Below are 19,775 nucleotides of genomic sequence, written 5' to 3'. Positions count from 1 at the left end.
GCAAGACTAATGTATAAACGAACAGGCACTAGAGAGGGCATCCGAGACACATGCCCCCCGTCCTCCAGAAACAGACATGTAGCACACACCTTAGAGCAAATTGCCTGTCCTTTACATGAGTAATTTATCTATCATGCAAGTGAACTGTCTCAAAAATGGGGACTCAATGGGTCAGGGCACACTGCAGGTACAGTAATGTGTACAGATGTACTGTGGGTATTATCCATTAAATCCCAGCTATCCTGTATTTTATCTCCCTTTGTTTGTTGGTGATTCATTTGCGTTGGATTTGTTTTGGTCAGTCCCGGCTGCGGCTCCATCTGTCAGCACAGTGACACAATCCCGGAGACATGCCGAGTCCTGGTGTGACGTCACTGCGGCCGCACGGAGCAGCGGAGATTGTGCTGACTCGCTCCTGGCAGCTCCAACTGAAAACAGGGAGCTGGACTGCTCAGGAGGCTTTCAAAGGGAGCCAGTGAGCAGTAACTTGAAACCTCTTGTTAAAAGAAGAGGGCAGGTGTAAGAGACGCAGTAAGGAGTGAATTCAATCAAATAATACAGCACAGCTTTATGACCCTTATACATGTTTGCTATGGTAAATTTACAAGGTCATTTTGCAGTTTTCCCATGGTTATACTATGCATTTGCCATGGTTTGCCATTTTTTTAAAAAATATGTTTTACCATGGCTTTCTGGACTTAACTATGCTTTACCAGGCTTTCCCTGTGCTTTATTATACTTTGCTATGCTTTTACTATAGTAATAAGGGGACCCACTGCACCCTAGCGACTGTCAATCAAACTTTTTTTCTGATTACCAGTATTTGTGCTGCAAAGGAATGGATTATTGAACTTTAACATGAGCATCTGACATACAGTAACAGAGACATGTCAGTTTAACCCTATAAAGAACTAGACTGACAGGTAGGGTTGTCTTGGCGCCTATTACAGCTTCAAGCAGGGGAAAGTGTGTAAACACTAAGAAGCTGGACCCCTCCTAAGGCCCATCTGATAGAGGACCCAGCTCTGGCCAGTGGCAATTTTAAACTGGCAAGACCTGGTCATGCCTTCCTTTAGCTGGACTAAAGACTGGAACGCTGGTTATGTTGGTTTGAGAGAAAACAGTACAGGACATCTGTCATTTAGGGCTGTCAGCCAATAGCAATGAAAAGCATGTGCATTATTCTACAGGCTCTGTCTGTCTGCTACACATGGCAGTGAAACCACTTAGGAAAAATAAATGCTAGTAATCCCACCCACGCGGCTCTCTGTTGACAGTCCTGTGTATTTTCCTGCTGACTTTGGGTGCAGTTTTTGTACTTTCAGACCAAACAGTAGTCAGATGTTGTTGTGGGGACACCCCATATGATACTAATTATAATAATAAAACCCTATAGTGTCTGCCAGTGTCCCGTGCCCTCCTCTATCCGTGCTCAGTGCAGCTCCGCCTGGTGTCTCATTACTGTTTCTGTCTCCTCTCCTCTGCAGCAGCTCCGCTGGCTGTCTCATTACTGTTTCTGTCTCCTCTCCTCTGCAGCAGCTCCGCTGGGTGTCTCATTGCTGTTTCTGTCTCCTGTCCTCTGCAGCAGCTCCGCTGAGTGCCTCATTGCTGTCTCCTCTCCTCTCCACTGCAGCAGCTCCGCTGGGAGTCTCATTGCTGTTTCTGTCTCCTCTGCAGCAGCTCCGCTGGGTGTCTCATTGCTGTTTCTGTCTGCTCTCCTCTGCAGCAGCTCTGCTGGTTGTCTCATTGCTGTTTCTGTCTCCTCTCCTCTGCAGCAGCTCTGCTGGGTGTCTCATTGCTGTTTCTGTCTCCTCTCCTCTGCAGCAGCTCCGCTGGGTGTCTCATTGCTGTTTCTGTCTGCTCTCCTCTGCAGCAGCTCCGCTGGGTGTCTCATTGCTGTTTCTGTCTGCTCTCCTCTGCAGCAGCTCCGCTGGGTGTCTCATTGCTGTTTCTGTCTGCTCTCCTCTGCAGCAGCTCTGCTGGTTGTCTCATTGCTGTTTCTGTCTGCTCTCCTCTGCAGCAGCTCCGCTGGGTGTCTCATTGCTGTTTCTGTCTCCTCTCCTCTGCAGCAGCTCTGCTGGTTGTCTCATTGCTGTTTCTGTCTCCTCTCCTCTGCAGCAGCTCTGCTGGGTGTCTCATTGCTGTTTCTGTCTCCTCTCCTCTGCAGCAGCTCCGCTGGCTGTCTCATTGCTGTTTCTGTCTCCTCTCCTCTGCAGCAGCTCCGCTGGGTGTCTCATTGCTGTTTCTGTCTCCTGTCCTCTGCAGCAGCTCTGCTGGGTGTCTCATTGCTGTTTCTGTCTGCTCTCCTCTGCAGCAGCTCCGCTGGCTGTCTCATTGCTGTTTCTGTCTCCTTTCCTCTGCAGCAGCTCCGCTGGCTGTCTCATTGCTGTTTCTGTCTCCTCTCCTCTGCAGCAGCTCTGCTGGGTGTCTCACTGCTGTTTCTGTCTCCTCTCCTCTGCAGCAGCTCCGCTGGGTGTCTCATTGCTGTTTCTGTCTCCTCTCCTCTGCAGCAGCTCTGCTGGGTGTCTCACTGCTGTTTCTGTCTCCTCTCCTCTGCAGCAGCTCTGCTGGGTGTCTCATTGCTGTTTCTGTCTCCTCTCCTCTGCAGCAGCTCTGCTGGGTGTCTCATTGCTGTTTCTGTCTGCTCTCCTCTGCAGCAGCTCCGCTGGGTGTCTCATTGCTGTTTCTGTCTGCTCTCCTCTGCAGCAGCTCCGCTGGGTGTCTCATTGCTGTTTCTGTCTGCTCTCCTCTGCAGCAGCTCTGCTGGGTGTCTCATTGCTGTTTCTGTCTGCTCTCCTCTGCAGCAGCTCTGCTGGTTGTCTCATTGCTGTTTCTGTCTCCTCTCCTCTGCAGCAGCTCTGCTGGGTGTCTCATTGCTGTTTCTGTCTCCTCTCCTCTGCAGCAGCTCTGCTGGTTGTCTCATTGCTGTTTCTGTCTGCTCTCCTCTGCAGCAGCTCTGCTGGTTGTCTCATTGCTGTTTCTGTCTGCTCTCCTCTGTAGCAGCTCTGCTGGGTGTCTCATTGCTGTTTCTGTCTGCTCTCCTCTGCAGCAGCTCCGCTGGGTGTCTCATTGCTGTTTCTGTCTGCTCTCCTCTGCAGCAGCTCCGCTGGGTGTCTCATTGCTGTTTCTGTCTCCTCTCCTCTGCAGCAGCTCTGCTGGTTGTCTCATTGCTGTTTCTGTCTCCTCTCCTCTGTAGCAGCTCCGCTGGCTGTCTCATTGCTGTTTCTGTCTCCTCTCCTCTGTAGCAGCTCCGCTGGCTGTCTCATTGCTGTTTCTGTCTCCTCTCCTCTGTAGCAGCTCTGCTGGGTGTCTCATTGCTGTTTCTGTCTGCTCTCGTCTGTAGCAGCTCTGCTGGGTGTCTCATTGCTGTTTCTGTCTCCTCTCCTCTGCAGCAGCTCTGCTGGGTGTCTCATTGCTGTTTCTGTCTCCTCTCCTCTGTAGCAGCTCTGCTGGGTGTCTCATTGCTGTTTCTGTCTGCTCTCGTCTGTAGCAGCTCTGCTGGGTGTCTCATTGCTGTTTCTGTCTCCTCTCCTCTGCAGCAGCTCTGCTGGGTGTCTCATTGCTGTTTCTGTCTCCTCTCCTCTGCAGCTTTGTGGGCCTCACCGAGCCCTACACCAAGCTGTGCTGCAAGGGCTTCTGCATCGACATCCTCAAGAAGCTGGCCAGGACCGTCAAGTTCACCTACGATCTCTATCTGGTCACCAATGGCAAGCACGGCAAGAAGGTGCGCGGGATCTGGAACGGCATGATCGGAGAGGTGGGTCCCTGTCTGTCAGTCTTTAAGGGAGAGGATAGTGTTCACAGCAATGCTCAGATCAGATCAAACCTATTACTACCTCATTCTGACTATACAATACATGATACTGGAGGAAAAGAGAGAAGATGCATACAAAGCAAGTGGGTGTATACATATTTTATTCAGAACAGATGTCATAGATGTGCAGGTATTGGTGTTTTATCAGGGCATGGGAGCCTTTGCTACAGTCTGCTGAGCCCTTAATGAAGAATTCTTGAGTCCTACGTATTGTTTATTTTGCAACACTAACATTTTTTCTAAATGAAATGTTTGCTTTTCCATTTGAGTAAAAGCTAAGTACAGGGTTGGGTGCTCATGTTACATTGGGTTACTATGCTTGTCTAGTGCACTGTGAAACAAACCAGTTCAATGAGGCAATTATTCAGGCTGAGAGACCAAGACTACTATATTCCTTGATATACATGGCACACTAATGCAGTCAATTAACATACATAATAGAGAAATGCTTGTTAAGAGGGACATTTATAGCGAAAGTGAATGACAGTCAGGAATGTAGTTGTTTCTCTATGATTTCACTGTTGTAGATTATATCAATCATACTAACTTAATTAGATCTACAGTATACCATGGGATTATCCATTGATATATGTGCTATCTTTTTATAATAATCATTTAATGAGCAAATGTAACATGCAATCTATTAATGTGCAGAATGGCAATAAACATTTTCATAGCACGATGCGTGACTATAGTTACACTTGTTTGAATGATTTAATGAGTTTATGATGTGTGTGTGCAGTTCCACATGGGATTAAAACAGGACTACATAATACAAAAACATAATTATAATTACAAAAAAAGTAGATAATTGTGTAGCTTCTAACAGCACCCACACAGACATACAGTAAGTTAGTATTATTTATGAAGACGATGCTTTCATAGGAACCCTATCTGGCTGCACACACTGTGTTTTATTTGATTTATTCTACATGCCGGCTGAATGTATTGCTATTCCTCAGATGCAGGGTACTGGTGGCCGCACTCTAATACATGGAAGCTGTTTCTTAGTAAATGACAGCACGTTATCTTTTAGTAATCCTCCTCCTGCCACACCAGAAATACAAGGACCCCTCTGCATTACTGCAGCAGGAATCAAATATTAGCATCATTTGTTATGACTGCAGAGTTGAGTTCAAAGGTGCCTTTTTCTGTCCATTGATAATATAGAGATGAAACCCCATTGACAGGCCATTACTACATCACAGGCTCCTGAGGCATTCTATCCATTGATAATATAGAGATGAAAACCCATTGACAGGCCATTACTACATCACAGGCTACCCTGATACCCAGGGGAGGGTCAATGGTGTGCATCGGGCTAATTTCCCAATCCAACTGAAGCAATAAAAGAAACAGCTGCTTTAGTTTGTTCTGACTGCTGCTCTCCACAGAGGCTAAGGCAAGCTTTATAGAGCAGCAATCAGCACAGATCATCTGTTTATTCGATTGTTTCTATGACAGTGCTGAATGTTTCTATGACAATGCTGAATGCTTCTATGACAATGCTGAATTAGCCCAATCAACACCATTGCCCCTCCCCTAGGTGTCAGCTCTTGCTCGCTGTGGTGACCTCCATCCCAATAATCAAATAATCAAATAATCAAATAATGTGTTTGTGCACATCTAGTCTGAACTGATAGAACTGGAACCCATGTAATACTTTAAAATTTAAAATAATATGATCAGTCTTATTTTCATTCAGTACTTGTGTTAGACTGTACATGCTCAGTTCTCTGGCATTTACTTCAAAAGTAAATACATAATAAATGCCGAACCAAAAAAGACAATAGCAAGCTCTAGATGAAGTTTCCTGGGAGAACAATTACAGAGGATAAACATGACACAATAACAATTATAAGACCATGAAGTTAAAAACAAATCCATAAAATTCATTATATTTCTGTTTTATGTTTCCACGAACTATAACAAATGAAATACACCAAACGGTCTGTCTAAGGCAGTAATTCCATATTGGAGTTTATTCACATCCCCAGAATCCCTTGATGAACATTAATCCTTCTTTAGCTCCTGGAATGTGATGGTGTGGCATGTGTCTCTCCTCAGGTGTACTACAAGCGTGCTGACATGGCTATCGGCTCCCTCACCATCAATGAGGAGCGCTCGGAGATCATCGACTTCTCCGTGCCCTTTGTGGAGACTGGGATCAGCGTGATGGTGGCCCGGAGCAACGGCACTGTCTCCCCGTCCGCTTTCCTAGGTAAGAGAGCTCCACGTTCAGCAGGACGAGGGTTTGGCTGAGCACAGCAAGAGCTGCTGGCAAGTGTACCTGGGTGGAAACCTGCTAGAAAACTGACAACAGATCTGTAGGTGACAGTCACCATTGCAGAACCCTATTTCAGTGGAAGTTTCTGGCTAAGGGCCTCAAGTAGCTGTTTAGCTTAGAGAAGCGTTTTGGGAAATTATAGGTTTATTCAATAAACAAGAGCAGATTTCTCTTGACTGAATTAACTACTCACTGATGAGTGAAGATGTGTTAATCAGATCCAAATAAATATTGCTCCAATTTGGTCTGTGGAGTTTCCCAACACACTCCTTAGTAAATACGTGGGACTCTCTTGTGTTCTTTACAATACAGTTGTAATTCTGTTCACAGATCTGTTAATAGCAGGTGGGTGGGTGTTCTAGATGATTATAACACTGGAACTGGGCCTGTTTTCTTCCCCTTCCTTTGTGAATGATATCCAGGATAAACCAGTTAAGTGTTAAGACTCACAAGCTTTCATAAAAACACTTACTTTGTGCACATTATAAAATAAATGACATGTATATTTTTATTATAAAAACAGCTTTGGATCTGTCCCTTGATAGGAGGGCCTCTTTAGCAGTCTACCTGTTATCTTTCAATGTGGATGTTAAAGATCCCACAGGCCTGTACAGCCCTGCAGTGTGTGTGATGGTGTTGTGCTTGTTTCCTCAGAGCCATACAGCCCTGCAGTGTGGGTGATGATGTTCGTGATGTGTCTCTCTGTCGTCGCAGTCACAGTGTTCATCTTTGAGTACTTCAGCCCCATCGGGTACAACCGCAACCTCACCAGCGCAAAGGGTAAGGGTTGGAGTCTCTTATTGCTTTTTACAATGAGCCTACCTATCCTGACAACTTGCTTTAGGTTTACTTCCAGGTGAAAGGATTCAGGAGTGTTCCCATGTTCATGGAAAATTCCACTGCAAATACACTCAGTTTAAAGAATGTTACCAAGACAGATGCTCTTCGTTCTTCCATATTTTGTAGTACAATTTTTCAAAGATAATGCATTTAAGCTATGGATATGCACAGTTATTATATTTACAAATAGATACAAATCATATGACCATCTGTTAATGCTAACCCATAGAAGGTGGGGTTATATTACTTGTAACACAGGATGAGAAGTAGTGCACTTCTAGTCCCCCTCCTCCTGTGCCCCAGGCTCAGTCTCACTCAGTCCCATCTCCTCTCCTCTCCACCAGACCCAGGAGGCCCCACCTTCACCATTGGTAAGTCTGTCTGGCTGCTATGGGCACTGGTGTTCAACAACTCGGTCCCCATCGAAAACCCCAAGGGCACCACCAGCAAGATCATGGTGCTGGTGTGGGCCTTCTTCGCTGTCATCTTCCTGGCCAGCTACACCGCCAACCTGGCGGCCTTCATGATCCAGGAGCAGTACGTCGACACCGTGTCCGGACTGAGCGACAAGAAGGTAGGGACCCCAGGAATAAAATGTGTTGTATTATTAGTTTTAAAAAGAGTCATTTATTATGGCATTCTATTTTTTTATTAATTAAAATATCAATAGCAATAGGTTCAGCTCTGATAAGTTAATCATGATAAATTTGTACAGCGATTTCCCTTGTATATACTACTGTATCTGTTTTACCTTGTTTACCAATGCTTAACTCAGCTTTCACTGTACTGTATGTTTATGCATGTTTGGTGGCTACCTGTAATCAAGTCTGTGCTTTGTCAAGCCTGCTAGTCAGGTCTGTCATAGAGTGCAAGAGAAAGTATGCTCTCAAATTGATAAGAGGTAGCCGTCGAACACTTGGAAACATAAGTAATTACATCTATATAAAAAGCAGATGCTGATATTAACACATGTAATCTGTTTATATTGATTCTGATGTAGTTAAACATTTAGAATTCTTTGTCATTGACTTTCTGAGTGTGAGAAATTATAAGTGTAGCTACTGCTAATAGGTTCCAGTGGGGACGTAACTTATAATTTGTTTCCAAATACATTGCAACCCAATTTCCATTAGAACTCCAAGTATATTCTAAATGAACGTTCTACTGTCCCCGCCCTCCTTCCCTGAATTGCAGTTCCAGAAGCCCCAGGAGCATTACCCACCATTCCGCTTTGGCACGGTGCCCAACGGCAGCACGGAGAGGAACATCCGCAGCAACTACCCGGACATGCACTCCCACATGATCAAATACAACCAGCGTGGGGTCGAGGACGCACTCAACAGCCTCAAGACAGGGTAGCGCACCCTCTCCCCCTCTGCTTCGCACTGTTCTTTGTGCTGGGCTGTAGGGGGTTTATCTTGCAATTTACATGAATAATAACAGAGTAAGAGAAACTGTACAAGAGGTACGAGACCTGTACCAAGTGCTTGTAAGTGCAGCTAAGCCAGGACAGGTAGTTCATACCACAAAAGGCTTCTCATAAAAAATACCTTTATTGCTAAAGATTCATATTTAAACTGGACTACAATCTGATAATATCAATCAATTAATCAATCATTCTTTATTTTATATAGCACCTTTCATAGTGGACCACCATCACAAAGCATTTTACAAGATACAGTGTAATATTCATGTTGAGGTGTACGAATCCAACACTCCCTAAAAGACCTACAGTAGGAATGAATGGTACTGTCTTGGGGGGCAAGAGAATGGCAATGGTAGAATGGTTCCACGATCAGTGGGAACATTTGCATATTTTGACAACACAAAGGTATCACAATGGCATGAACACAAATACAGTATGGAAGCATGTGTATCATTATCAGACAGACCGTGTTCTACTGTATCAGGATCACTATACTGGGCAGTATTTACTCCAAATCCATTGCCTGCCATTGCTGGCAATGCTATTGCCGGCTATTGGTCCTACTGGGGTTTCTTTAAAATGTATTTCATTTTTTTATTTGTGTGAGAGTACTTGTGTCAGCCTCTTACCCGATAATGATGATCCATAGCTTTAAGCGCTCATTTAGAAGATATATAGAAGTACTACAAAGAAACTTAGACAGTCTTAGAAAGACATTTTGATGTTTTTTTTATCAAGTCCTTTAAGTACTAGTACATTAATAGTGATGACAGGGGCAATTGCATTGCTGTTTGAGGAATGCCCATCTCCTTCTGTTTTGTCACTCTGTTGGATTGTATAGGAGGCTGGACGCCTTTATTTATGACGCGGCCGTGCTGAACTACATGGCTGGGAAGGATGAAGGCTGCAAGCTGGTGACGATCGGCAGCGGGAAGGTGTTTGCTACCACGGGCTACGGCATCGCTCTGCAGAAGGAATCCAAGTGGAAGCGCTCCGTAGACCTGGCCCTGCTGCAGTTTCTGGGAGATGGTAAATGAGACTGTTTCTTTTGCAGTTCCAGAGTCCTTTAGCCAGAGTGACATAAAACACCCTGTCCCATCGGCTCTTCTTGCAGAATTTGATGACTGTCACTCCTGATAGGCAGGTTGGTCTAAAAACTAGAACTAGTGCCCATACAATAAGTATCTCACATGTTTGTGTATCCCTGACTTGTATTCTCTGTTGTTTTTAATACCATTTTAGTTATATCAATAAACCGTCTGTGTGAATATCTGTACACTGTAAGATCTCTGATTGTTGTTATCTGGAATGTTGTAAAATGACTAGTTATGCTATTGCAGGGTTAAATTTTAATGATTTAACATTGATCGATCCAAATATCTATATTAATTCTACTGACCGCTCTAGAAACATCACTGTACATAAGCAGGTCTGCAATAGAAGGTTTCGTTTTAGGGCAGCCGTCTTAAAATCATTCAAATTGACCCGGCCATCTATTTACAGCATTGTAGAATAAATTCTTGATCTCAGTGGGTTTCGATCCTGTATGAATAGACGTTGGTCTCCCTCCTTCAGGGGACACCCAGAAGCTGCAGACAGTGTGGCTGACGGGGATCTGCCAGAACGAGAAGAATGAGGTGATGAGCAGCAAGCTGGACATCGACAACATGGCGGGCGTCTTCTACATGCTGCTGGTGGCCATGGGGCTGAGCCTGCTGGTGTTCGCCTGGGAGCACCTCCTCTACTGGAAACTGAGACACTCTGTGCGCAAGTCCGACCGCCTCGACTTCCTCCTGGCAATCAGCAGGGTAAGAAGAGTTCCCATCTTTTACTGTCAGCTTACAGGTAGACAAATGTCTTGAGAATAAATGTGTCACTAGTCAAGTATATAACTGTTGTGATTACAAAAACATCAGTTTCTTATTAGTTGTCAGATATGCACCAAGAGGAGAGGTAACTACATTGAAATCACTATCCCAAAAGCTGAAAATGCATGTATTTTAAAACATTGTATATTAAAGATCTAAACAATGAATCTATAAAAAGGAGAAGCACTTGTAAAAACAAACAAAAATACCCACAAATAACAAATAGACTTGGATTGTAATGTCTTTAACCTCTTAATCTCTTCTTGCTGTTCCTCTTCAGGGTATTTACAGCTGCTTCAATGGGGTGGAAGATGTGGACGGTCCACTCAATATCCAGAACCCAGACGTCACCACTAACTACACCCAGGCCAACATGCTGAAGATGCTGCAGACCGCCAAGGACATTGTCTCCTCTGCCAAGATGGAGAACTCCCTGGAGAACGCCACCAAGACCATTGAGAACTGGAGCAGGAGGAGTGAGAACTTCAAGGGGGGCATTGCAACCAGAGTGCCCCAGGTGGTCACCTCCGACATGGCTGTCTGCACACACCGACTCCCTAACATATCCAGCATCACTGATAACCACACTCCCTTCTCACAGAGAGTCCTGACGCCCACACTGACCGTGCATTCTGCAGAGAACCCCAGCCAGCCACTGCTGGAGAAGCAGAGACCTGTGGCACGCCCAACCCCTATCCGCTACACCCTGCCTTCCAGGGGGAGCCAGCTGTATGATAGGACCCTTCCCATCTCCAGCCTCAGCAGCCCTCAGATAGCCATGAGGGACCCTCCCCCTGTCACAAACCCTCACCACGGGAACAGGCTGTACGTGGAGAACCACCACAGGCACCCCCGCTCTCCGTTCGTCCCCTATCACGAGCTGCAGGTCCCAGACATTTATGTGGAGCACAAAGACCCTGTTTGTAGGAAGCTGTACCCGGATGGCCTGGTGAGAAAAAAAAGGCCCCAGAGTCTCATGGTGGAAACCCCAGAGATGAGAAGGAGACCTGAGTCAGAAGATCCCATCAGGTGCTTTACAGAGCTCCAGGCCAACCACCTCATGGAGAACCATGTCCCCACGTTGTCCTGCATCAACAGCCACTACCCGAGGGCCAGCTGCAATTCCTGCATCAAGGCCCACGTGGAGCCAGAGCAAGAGGAGGTCCCTCTGCTGGGGAAGGAGAAGCTCCACCACAGGGCTACCTTCAGCAAGGCCATGTGGGGGCATCACGAGAAGATGCAGCCCCTGGAGGAGAAGGCCAGGATGGATGTGCCAGACTTGTTCCCCCGAGTGGTGGTGAACCCCAAGCCCAGCCCAAAGGTGTATGGCGTGCCGGACAGCAGCCTCTGCTACCTACAGCCCAGCCAGGGCCATCCGTACAGAGAGCAGAAGCTGAGGCATTCGCAGTCCACGAGGCTGCCCTCATACCGCGAGGCTGTCCTGCAGAACGCAGCGGCTCTGAGGCGCTCCTCCACTGTGGTGCACAGACACTACTCCACCTACCTGAACTCCTACACAGACCTGCCGGTGTACATGGGCCCGATGGCTCAGGGTCCTGCGCAGTTCTACGAGCACTCCAAGGAGGTTTGTAACCTCTTCCCCTGCATGGGGCCCTGTCCCGAGGAGCTCACGCTGCTGCCCAGGAGCTCCGACCGGCCGTTTTTTTACGAGGACGGGGGGTACGGGGGCGGTAGAGTCCGGGGGGAGCCCCACCTCGATGCAGCTGCGCTCAGAGACAGAGACAGGAGGCAAGTTCTAGCTGCCAGAAGAGTGAACAATCCATATGTGCCAAAACCCTGGAGTAGAATATCAAGCCTGGAATCTGAGGTTTGAGTGAGCAGGTTACCTAAGAATACATCTTGGCTGCCTAGTTTTGGATGGGTTTTCGATGGATAACTATCGCCCATCTGTGCTTCTTTATTTTTCTGCATTTACCCATCAAGCTTATTAAATAAAGAAGACATTCAACCCAGGGGGAGGCTGCAACAGCTATCAAGTGCGATGAGAAAATGGAATGCTGCAGCCCACGCACAGGGAGGGACTCTTGCTGCGATTCATGTCAATGCTGGCGAATGGCTAGAGACATTTAAGGAAAGAATAAGAAACACGAGGGTGTGGAGTAGCTATTCATAACTTCCTATTTTTTAAAAAGAAACTGCTGTGCTCTTTGGATTAGTCCACCACTCCACTGAGGGCTCTTGAACTCGGTTGCATCAGCATACTATTGTTCTTTTTTTTTTTTAAAGCATTTTAAGATCCTTTCACCAGTCTAGACATGGTAACTCAATTTTGTAATTGTTCTAATGAAATGTCTTCCAGGAACTGCTGGGTAGGGGATGTGGGGAGGTAGGGAGGTGGGAGTGTTGGGGGCAGGGGGGAGAGATTGAGGTTGTGCCAAAACTCTGGTAGAGAAGTGCGACAGGGTGACCGGGAATGGTTTGTTTTCAATGTCTGTATTCTTGAGATTCTTCCACTATTCAATAAAATATTAGGGGGTCTTCAGGGACCAGCCAGTGTTCTTCCTGATACTGTTCTCCCGTAGAGGGTACAAGAAAACATGAAATCATAGTTATCTTGCAGTCGAACTTGGGAGAAGTTTGTGTGTGTAGTAACATATTGGTGGAGTACATGACTAAACCATTCATGAATACCAGCTTCGGTGTCCCCTGCAGGTTCACAGTTTTCACTGTCTGGGAAGGTTGTTGCCTTATAAGCCTAAATGAGAAACTTCAGCTAATGTGAAATGTTATCACTACACCAAGATCATATTACTAAACAAAAAAAAAACCCTATTAAAAAAGTTCACAAGTGATTTACACTTTATTTAATTATTCAAAATAATGAAAAATTCTTATATAATAGGGCCATAAACCATTATTGCACTGCTGTGTTCGGGCACAGGGTTAAATAATTGGGCAAGTGTTGAGAAATTCCAAGTCTTTTGTTGCAGAAGTTTGAGTGTGTGTAAATGCCAGTGTCTGTGTCTGCCTCTCCCCTCTCCTCTCCTCTCCTGCCCTCGTGCTCTCTTCCCAGGGGTCCCTGCAAGGAGAGGAGGGCTCGGAGCAGCTGCAGGTGCACAATGTCACACCTGTGCATCTGCTTCTGGTTCAGGTCAGCAGGCTGTCAGGATCTCCTCTCCAGGGGCGAGGTCCGTCCCGAGGCAATGCAAAGGTTCAGGCTGAATCTGCATCCTCACACAAGGTAATATCCCACACAGTGGAGAGCAAAGGGGCTCAAGCTTCAGTGGGTAGAGTGGCAGTCGGATTGTTTTATAAATGTTTTCTAGGACAGGCTGGTAAATGTGCCTACCATTTCAGCCTTTAGTGAGAGACATCTTATTAGTGAACCTTTGGCTTGAGAGGGAATTAAGAGCCATAACCTGTAGCGCTGCCAGTGTAGCACATGCACTGCTATTCCTTCAATTTGTAAAAGGTTTACTGTAGTAAAGCACTGCCAAGCATGATAAAGTACAGAGAAATATGTTTTTTTTTTACTAGGTAAACGGTCTGCTGTGTATGGGAAGCATTACAATACTTGTTTTGAAATGTAGAACACAGTGAGACACAAAATCAGGGAACAAGTTCTTATCATAACAAAAACCCTGAAGCACACTGAACAAAGACGAGGATTATTTCAGTACCTGTTGAAAGTTATTGATCTCCAAAGTTAATGCAACTATTGAGCATCTCTGAGGTACTTGGAGGTCACAGAGGAGCTACAATTGAAAATCCTGGCCTTAACAAGCAGGAGATCCTCGGTTAAACCACACCAACAACTGCATAAAATGCAGCTGCAAAATGTCACGTTTTACTGATGCTTTAGGGGTGAATCAGAAAATCAGAGCATGAAAATGATTATGGAATTATTTAGTGTCCGCAGCTTTTTACTTCGCACTGTAATTCTGGCCTTTGCAAATGTTTGAAGCATGTTTATCCTAAAGCATAGTAAATGCATAGCATGAGCATTGAACAACTGTTCCAACTGCCCAGCTCCCTTTGGATCCCATTTTTACAAGAATGTGCATTTTAAGACAACAATGTTCACAGCGACAGCAGCTCATTAAAACAAGTCCCATTGTAGACTTTAAAGAGTCAGTAGCGGGGTACCGAAAAATACAGTGTTCCACGTCCCCACGTGCTGCTACAACTGTTTAAATAACGTACCTTTTCATTGTTAACATCCTGACAACTTTTTACACTTATAACTTTAAAGTCTGTTTCAAAGCTCTTTTCAAAATGGCTGCTCTAGTGCACTGGGGTTTGAAATCTGTCCTCTAAATCACTGCAGAAAGAGTGATTTAAAAAATCAAAAACATAACAACTAGTGCTCTGACTTTTCTGTTCCATACCACATCATGGATCGTTATTGCTGTGTTACCTGTTTGACAATGTGGGCAATAATCCTTACACTATCAGTGCACTAGAGCGGCAGTTTTGAAAACAGCTTTGAAACAGACTGGTATAAGTGTACAAATTGGTCAGGATTTTAACAATGAGAAGAACACGTGGGGATGTTTAACATTATATTTTTCAGAACCCTTCTACTTACTTTATAAAGTGAATGCAGGGTTTCACACCTGTAGCAGAAGGCAATGATTACTGATTTAATAGGAAACTCAGGAGTTATCTTATGTGTAATTCAGGGTCGTTAAAGCCCAGATAATTACGAAGAATGTCCCTGTTAGAAATTTCAACAGTTGCCAAGACTGGTTTAGGGTTAGGGTTTGGGTCAGGGTTAGGGTTAGGGTCAGGGTTAGGGTCAGGGTTAGGGTTAGGGTCAGGGTTAGGGTTACGGTTAGGGTCATGGTTAGGGTCATGGTTAGGGTTAGGGTCAGGGGTAGGGTTAGGGTCAGGGTTAGGGTTAAACAATGAGGCTTTTCGGAGCAGGAAGTTGTGCTGTTTTTTCAAAAATGTAAATGTGTAAAGGACGCAGTGGTGTGCAAATGAGTGAAGATTGGTTATTTAAAGTGCTTAACTGGCATAAATATATTATGCTTTCTTAACTGGCATAAATATATTATGTTTTAACCTTTTGCGGTCCATTTATTCAGGACCTGTCAGGCGCGTCAGGTCTAATTTATTTTCACACAAGCTGTTCATTTTACATGCGCTGTTTAAAAGTAATTTTATTCACAGTAAACAGGTTTAAAAGGCACTGCATATGAACAGGACACTCAGCACTGCATCTCCAGCCCTACCCCACTCCTTGTTTGCTGTATTTATCACATATCTCTTCATAGTAGTGCATACTGATAAATCATCTCGTTTTATCACCAAACTTCCCAATAATGCTATCCAAGTCATTATTGTATTACTATAACATCTCAAAAAACTTGGCAAATGTTCTTTGAGTGCTGGATGCGGAAGCAGCTATCTTGTTTGTTTATGTCCGTGTTATGTCTGTGGTGAAGGGACTATGCGTATTGCTCAGATCCAGATTCTGCTTCTATCGGCCTCTCTCGGCCATTGAAAGCTTTTCTCAGCTTTTTCTGGAGAAAAAACGACTAGGGACCTGTTTATGACGCCTTTTTTATGAGGTCGGACAGGGTCCAACATCGGACTGGAAAGGAAAAATTTCAATGTCGGACCTGGTCCGACATAAGACCGCAAACTGTTAGAGTAATAATCATGTCTGCCATTATGTGCATTTCTTTCGTACATGGGAGGGTGTGACGAAGTGCACGCCCCTGTGTGTATTTTGTGTGTTATGTGTTGTATGTTGCGTGCGTGTGTTAATGTTGGTGTATAGTCATCGGTACACGGGATATAAATGGGTGTGTGCAGCACGAGTATTTAAATTGTATAATTATATTTAGGCACGGGATTGCACTATCACTTCACGTGCATTTAAAGTATAGTATGTGAGCACGGGCTTGCACAGAATTAATTCACGTGCTGGGATTCAAGTGAATAATTAATTAGTAATTGAATCCCAGAACAATCACTCGGGGTTGTGTGTTCGGTGGAGAACGGGTGTGGAGAGGAGAAAGGAAAAGAAACCAAGATAATAATAATAATAATAATAATAATAATAATAATAATAATAATAATAAGTATTATTTCACTCACCGTGTTTGTTTGTCTGTTCGTTTACTGCTTTATCGTTTTGTTCGTCTATTTATTTTGGCTCAAGTGCCGTGTCCTGTTTTGTGTTTAAAACCTTTTATTTTCTGTGCTGTTTGTTTATTAAATGCTGAGCGAAAGCATTCGCTCAGCTCCACCAAACTCTACCTCTCGTTTTGTTTATTTATTTCCTGCTTCTGGTCTGACGCCACCCACTCCGGCCGTCTTTGTGACAGAGGGTGAGACCTATTTTACATAGTGAATATAAATGTACTCTGAATGTCATCAGCTTTACATGCAGCACATGAAAGAGCCTTATGACTGGGGAAGGGGGGAGGGTGCAGATCATTGAGGCTGACTTTCAGAATCCTCTTTGGCACTGAGAATGACAAGGCACCTTACAAAACACATACCGCACAGCTGGCACTTCATATTCCAGATGCTAACGAGTGCTTGTCATGAGCTGGGTCAGATGGTTCCATTCAGCACAGAAACTAGAATTGAAAGCATGGACAACATCCCCAGTACTCCATGTTCACAAACATTGCCCTCAGAAATACCTCAGAGGGGTCTGGAACAGAACTATAGGAATTACTTTCATGGGCGAAGTCATTGAACCATCGGCTGCATCGCTAGATGTCAGGACATCTGGGCTCTTGGGATGAGGATCCAGTGATGTGTAGTGCCATACAGGATTAAGCAAGTAAAGGGTGCAGTTGATCAACAGATCACCAGCCTCCCTCTTATTTCATTTAATTTACAGTATCCATCTTTCATCAGTTTGGGATAATTTCCACTGCTCAGTTGAAAAGCTTGTTGGAACAAGTCAAAAGGAGGATTTAGACCAGCCTCAGAGATTGTATAGAAGAACTCATGCCTGGGGCACGGGTTATTGTACTAACCTTACACCTATGGAGGCCTGGGTTCGAATCTGGCATAGATCACAAGTAAACTTATGTAATGGTCTCAAAACCTAACCTTCAGTGGGGGGTAGGGTTGCCACCTGGCCCTGGGAGACAGAACATGATTTTGAAGTTGCCTTTAAACTGAAGGAAATCAACACGTGAATTTAGCTCTAACCCTTTGCTAAATTGATTGTGTTGATTAATTATCTCGAGGCAGCATGACAATACAATAATAGCTTTTAACAAATTAAATAAATAAGTACCATCATCAATATTTATTTATTTTATTAATAGTTTTAATATATATTTTAAAGTTTCTTTATAGTTTCTAATAGTGTATCGCCTTCTCCCACTCAAATCATTAATACTGAGCAGCTGTTCACTATTCCTGACACCAGACAGCGTGAACACCTGATCAGTGTTATTATTTAATTGGGAAAGTCAATGTAAATTAGGGCTACATGTTACTAATTAACAGGATATAAATAGCACCTTTTAAATATTGATAACTGAAATACTTATTTTACAAAATACAAAAGTATCTTGAATAAACCTACACACATGTTTATTCAAGATGCTTTTTTTATTTTGTAAGATTTGTATCACCACAATGATTCAGATATTTAAGAAGCAGTATAAATTAAGCAAGTGTTTAGTGCTCAATTCACGTGTTTATTTCTTTCAGTTTAAGGGCAATTTAAAACCCCCGTCCCGTCCCAGTGTTCTAGGATTAGCCTAGGATTAGACATATTTTCTAAATGTATTTTTGGGTTTATAAACATTTTGGTTGATTTAGTATGATATATATATATATATATATATATATATATATATATATATATATATATATATATACATACAGTGCCTTGCAAAAGTATTCAGGCCCCTGACCAATTCTCTCATATTACTGAATTACAAATGGTACATTGAAATTTTGTTCTGTTTGATATTTTATTTCAAAACACTGAAACTCAAAATCAATTATTGTAAGGTGACATTGGTTTTATGTTGGGAACTATTTTTAAGAAAAATAAAAAACTGAAATATCTTGCTTGCAAAAGTATTCAACCCCCACACATTAATATTTGGTAGAGCCACCTTTCGCTGCAATAACAGCTTTAAGTCTTTTGCACATAGTGTCGGAGTGATTTTGGCCCATTCTTCTTGGCAGATTTGGTCCAGGTTGTTCAGGTTGGTTGGACGACGCTTGTGGACTGCAATTTTCAAATAGTGCCACAGATTCTCAATGGGATTGAGATCAGGACTTTGACTGGGCCACTGTAGGACATTCACCTTTTTGTTCTTAAGCCACTCCAATGTTGCTTTGACCTTGTGCTTGGGATCATTGTCCTGCTGAAAGGTGAATTTCCTCCCAAGCTTCAGTTTTTTAGCAGACTGAAGCAGGTTCTCTTGCAGTATTTCCCTGTATTTTGCTCCATCCATTCTTCCTTCAATTTTAACAAGATGCCCATTCCCTGCTGATGAGAAGCATCCCCACAGCATGATGCTGCCACCACCATACTTCACTGTAGGGATGGTGTGTCTTGAGGCATGGACAGTGTTAGGTTTGCGCCACACATAGCGCTTTCAGTTTTGGCCAAAAAGCTCTCTCTTGGTCTCATCTGACCACAAAACCTTTTCCCACATCGCAGCTGGGTCACTCTCATGCTTTCTGGCAAACTCCAGACGTGCTTTCAGATGGTACTTTTTGAGTAACGGTTTCTTTCTTGCCACCCTCCCATACAGGCCAGTGTTATGCAGAGCTCTTGATATGGCTGACTGGTGCACCATTACTCCACTCCCAGCCACTGAACTCTGTAGCTCCTTCAAAGTGATTGTTGGCCTCTCTGTGGCTTCTCTCACAAGTCTCCTTCTTGTTTGAGCGCTGAGTTTTGAGGGACGGCCTTTTCTTGGCAGTGCCTGGGTGGTGTGATGCAGCTTCCACTTCCTGATTATTGATCCAACTGTGCTCACTGGGATATCCAAACACTTGGATATTATTTTGTACCCTTTCCCTAATCTATGCATTTGTATTACTTTATCTCTAACTTCTGTAGAATGCTCTTTGGTCTTCATTTTCCTTCAGATTCACAGCCTGACCAATGATCCTTCAACAGTGGGGTTTTTATCCAGAAAATGTGACAGCAACTTTAATGGTTCACAGGTGGAGGCCAATGGTAAGGTAATTGTGTCCTCGTTAGGGCAATTTCTTTCATGGTGTAAACTGGGAGCTTCCACAGCACAGGGGTTGAATACTTATGCAAGCAAGATATTTCCGTTTTTTTAATTTTTCTTAAAAATATTTCCCAACATAAAACCAATGTCACCTTACAATAATTGATTTTGAGTTTCAGTGTTTTAAAATAGAATATCAAACAGAACAAAATTTCAATGTACCATTTGTAATTCAGTAATATGAGAGAACTAGTCAGGGGTCTGAATACTTTTGCAAGGCACTGTACATATATATATATATATATATATATATATATATATATATATATATATATATATATACACAGTGATGTAATGGTGGTGTTAGACACCCATTTTAAACCATTTTAAACAACCA

General features: G+C 43.9%; 1 protein-coding gene across 1 annotated transcript in view; it reads left to right on the top strand.

Annotated features, from left to right (window-relative positions):
- grin2cb (glutamate receptor, ionotropic, N-methyl D-aspartate 2Cb) overlaps positions 1-12,574 on the top strand; it is a 122,172-nt gene extending 109,598 nt beyond the window's left edge. The window contains exons 6-13 of the mRNA XM_034038607.3: positions 3,589-3,757; positions 5,882-6,035; positions 6,756-6,881; positions 7,286-7,515; positions 8,136-8,296; positions 9,209-9,396; positions 9,943-10,175; positions 10,516-12,574. Of these exons, the coding sequence (XP_033894498.1) occupies positions 3,589-3,757; positions 5,882-6,035; positions 6,756-6,881; positions 7,286-7,515; positions 8,136-8,296; positions 9,209-9,396; positions 9,943-10,175; positions 10,516-12,069 (2,815 nt within the window). The 3' untranslated portion in view covers positions 12,070-12,574. The remainder of the gene's footprint in view (positions 1-3,588; positions 3,758-5,881; positions 6,036-6,755; positions 6,882-7,285; positions 7,516-8,135; positions 8,297-9,208; positions 9,397-9,942; positions 10,176-10,515) is intronic.
- The last annotated feature ends 7,201 nt before the right edge of the window (positions 12,575-19,775 follow it).

Source organism: Acipenser ruthenus, chromosome 17, assembly GCF_902713425.1.
Source record: "Acipenser ruthenus chromosome 17, fAciRut3.2 maternal haplotype, whole genome shotgun sequence".
In the NCBI taxonomy this organism is placed as follows: domain Eukaryota; kingdom Metazoa; phylum Chordata; class Actinopteri; order Acipenseriformes; family Acipenseridae; genus Acipenser; species Acipenser ruthenus.
Note: the sequence above shows the minus strand (reverse complement) of the source record. Positions and strands in the feature narration are given on the sequence as shown.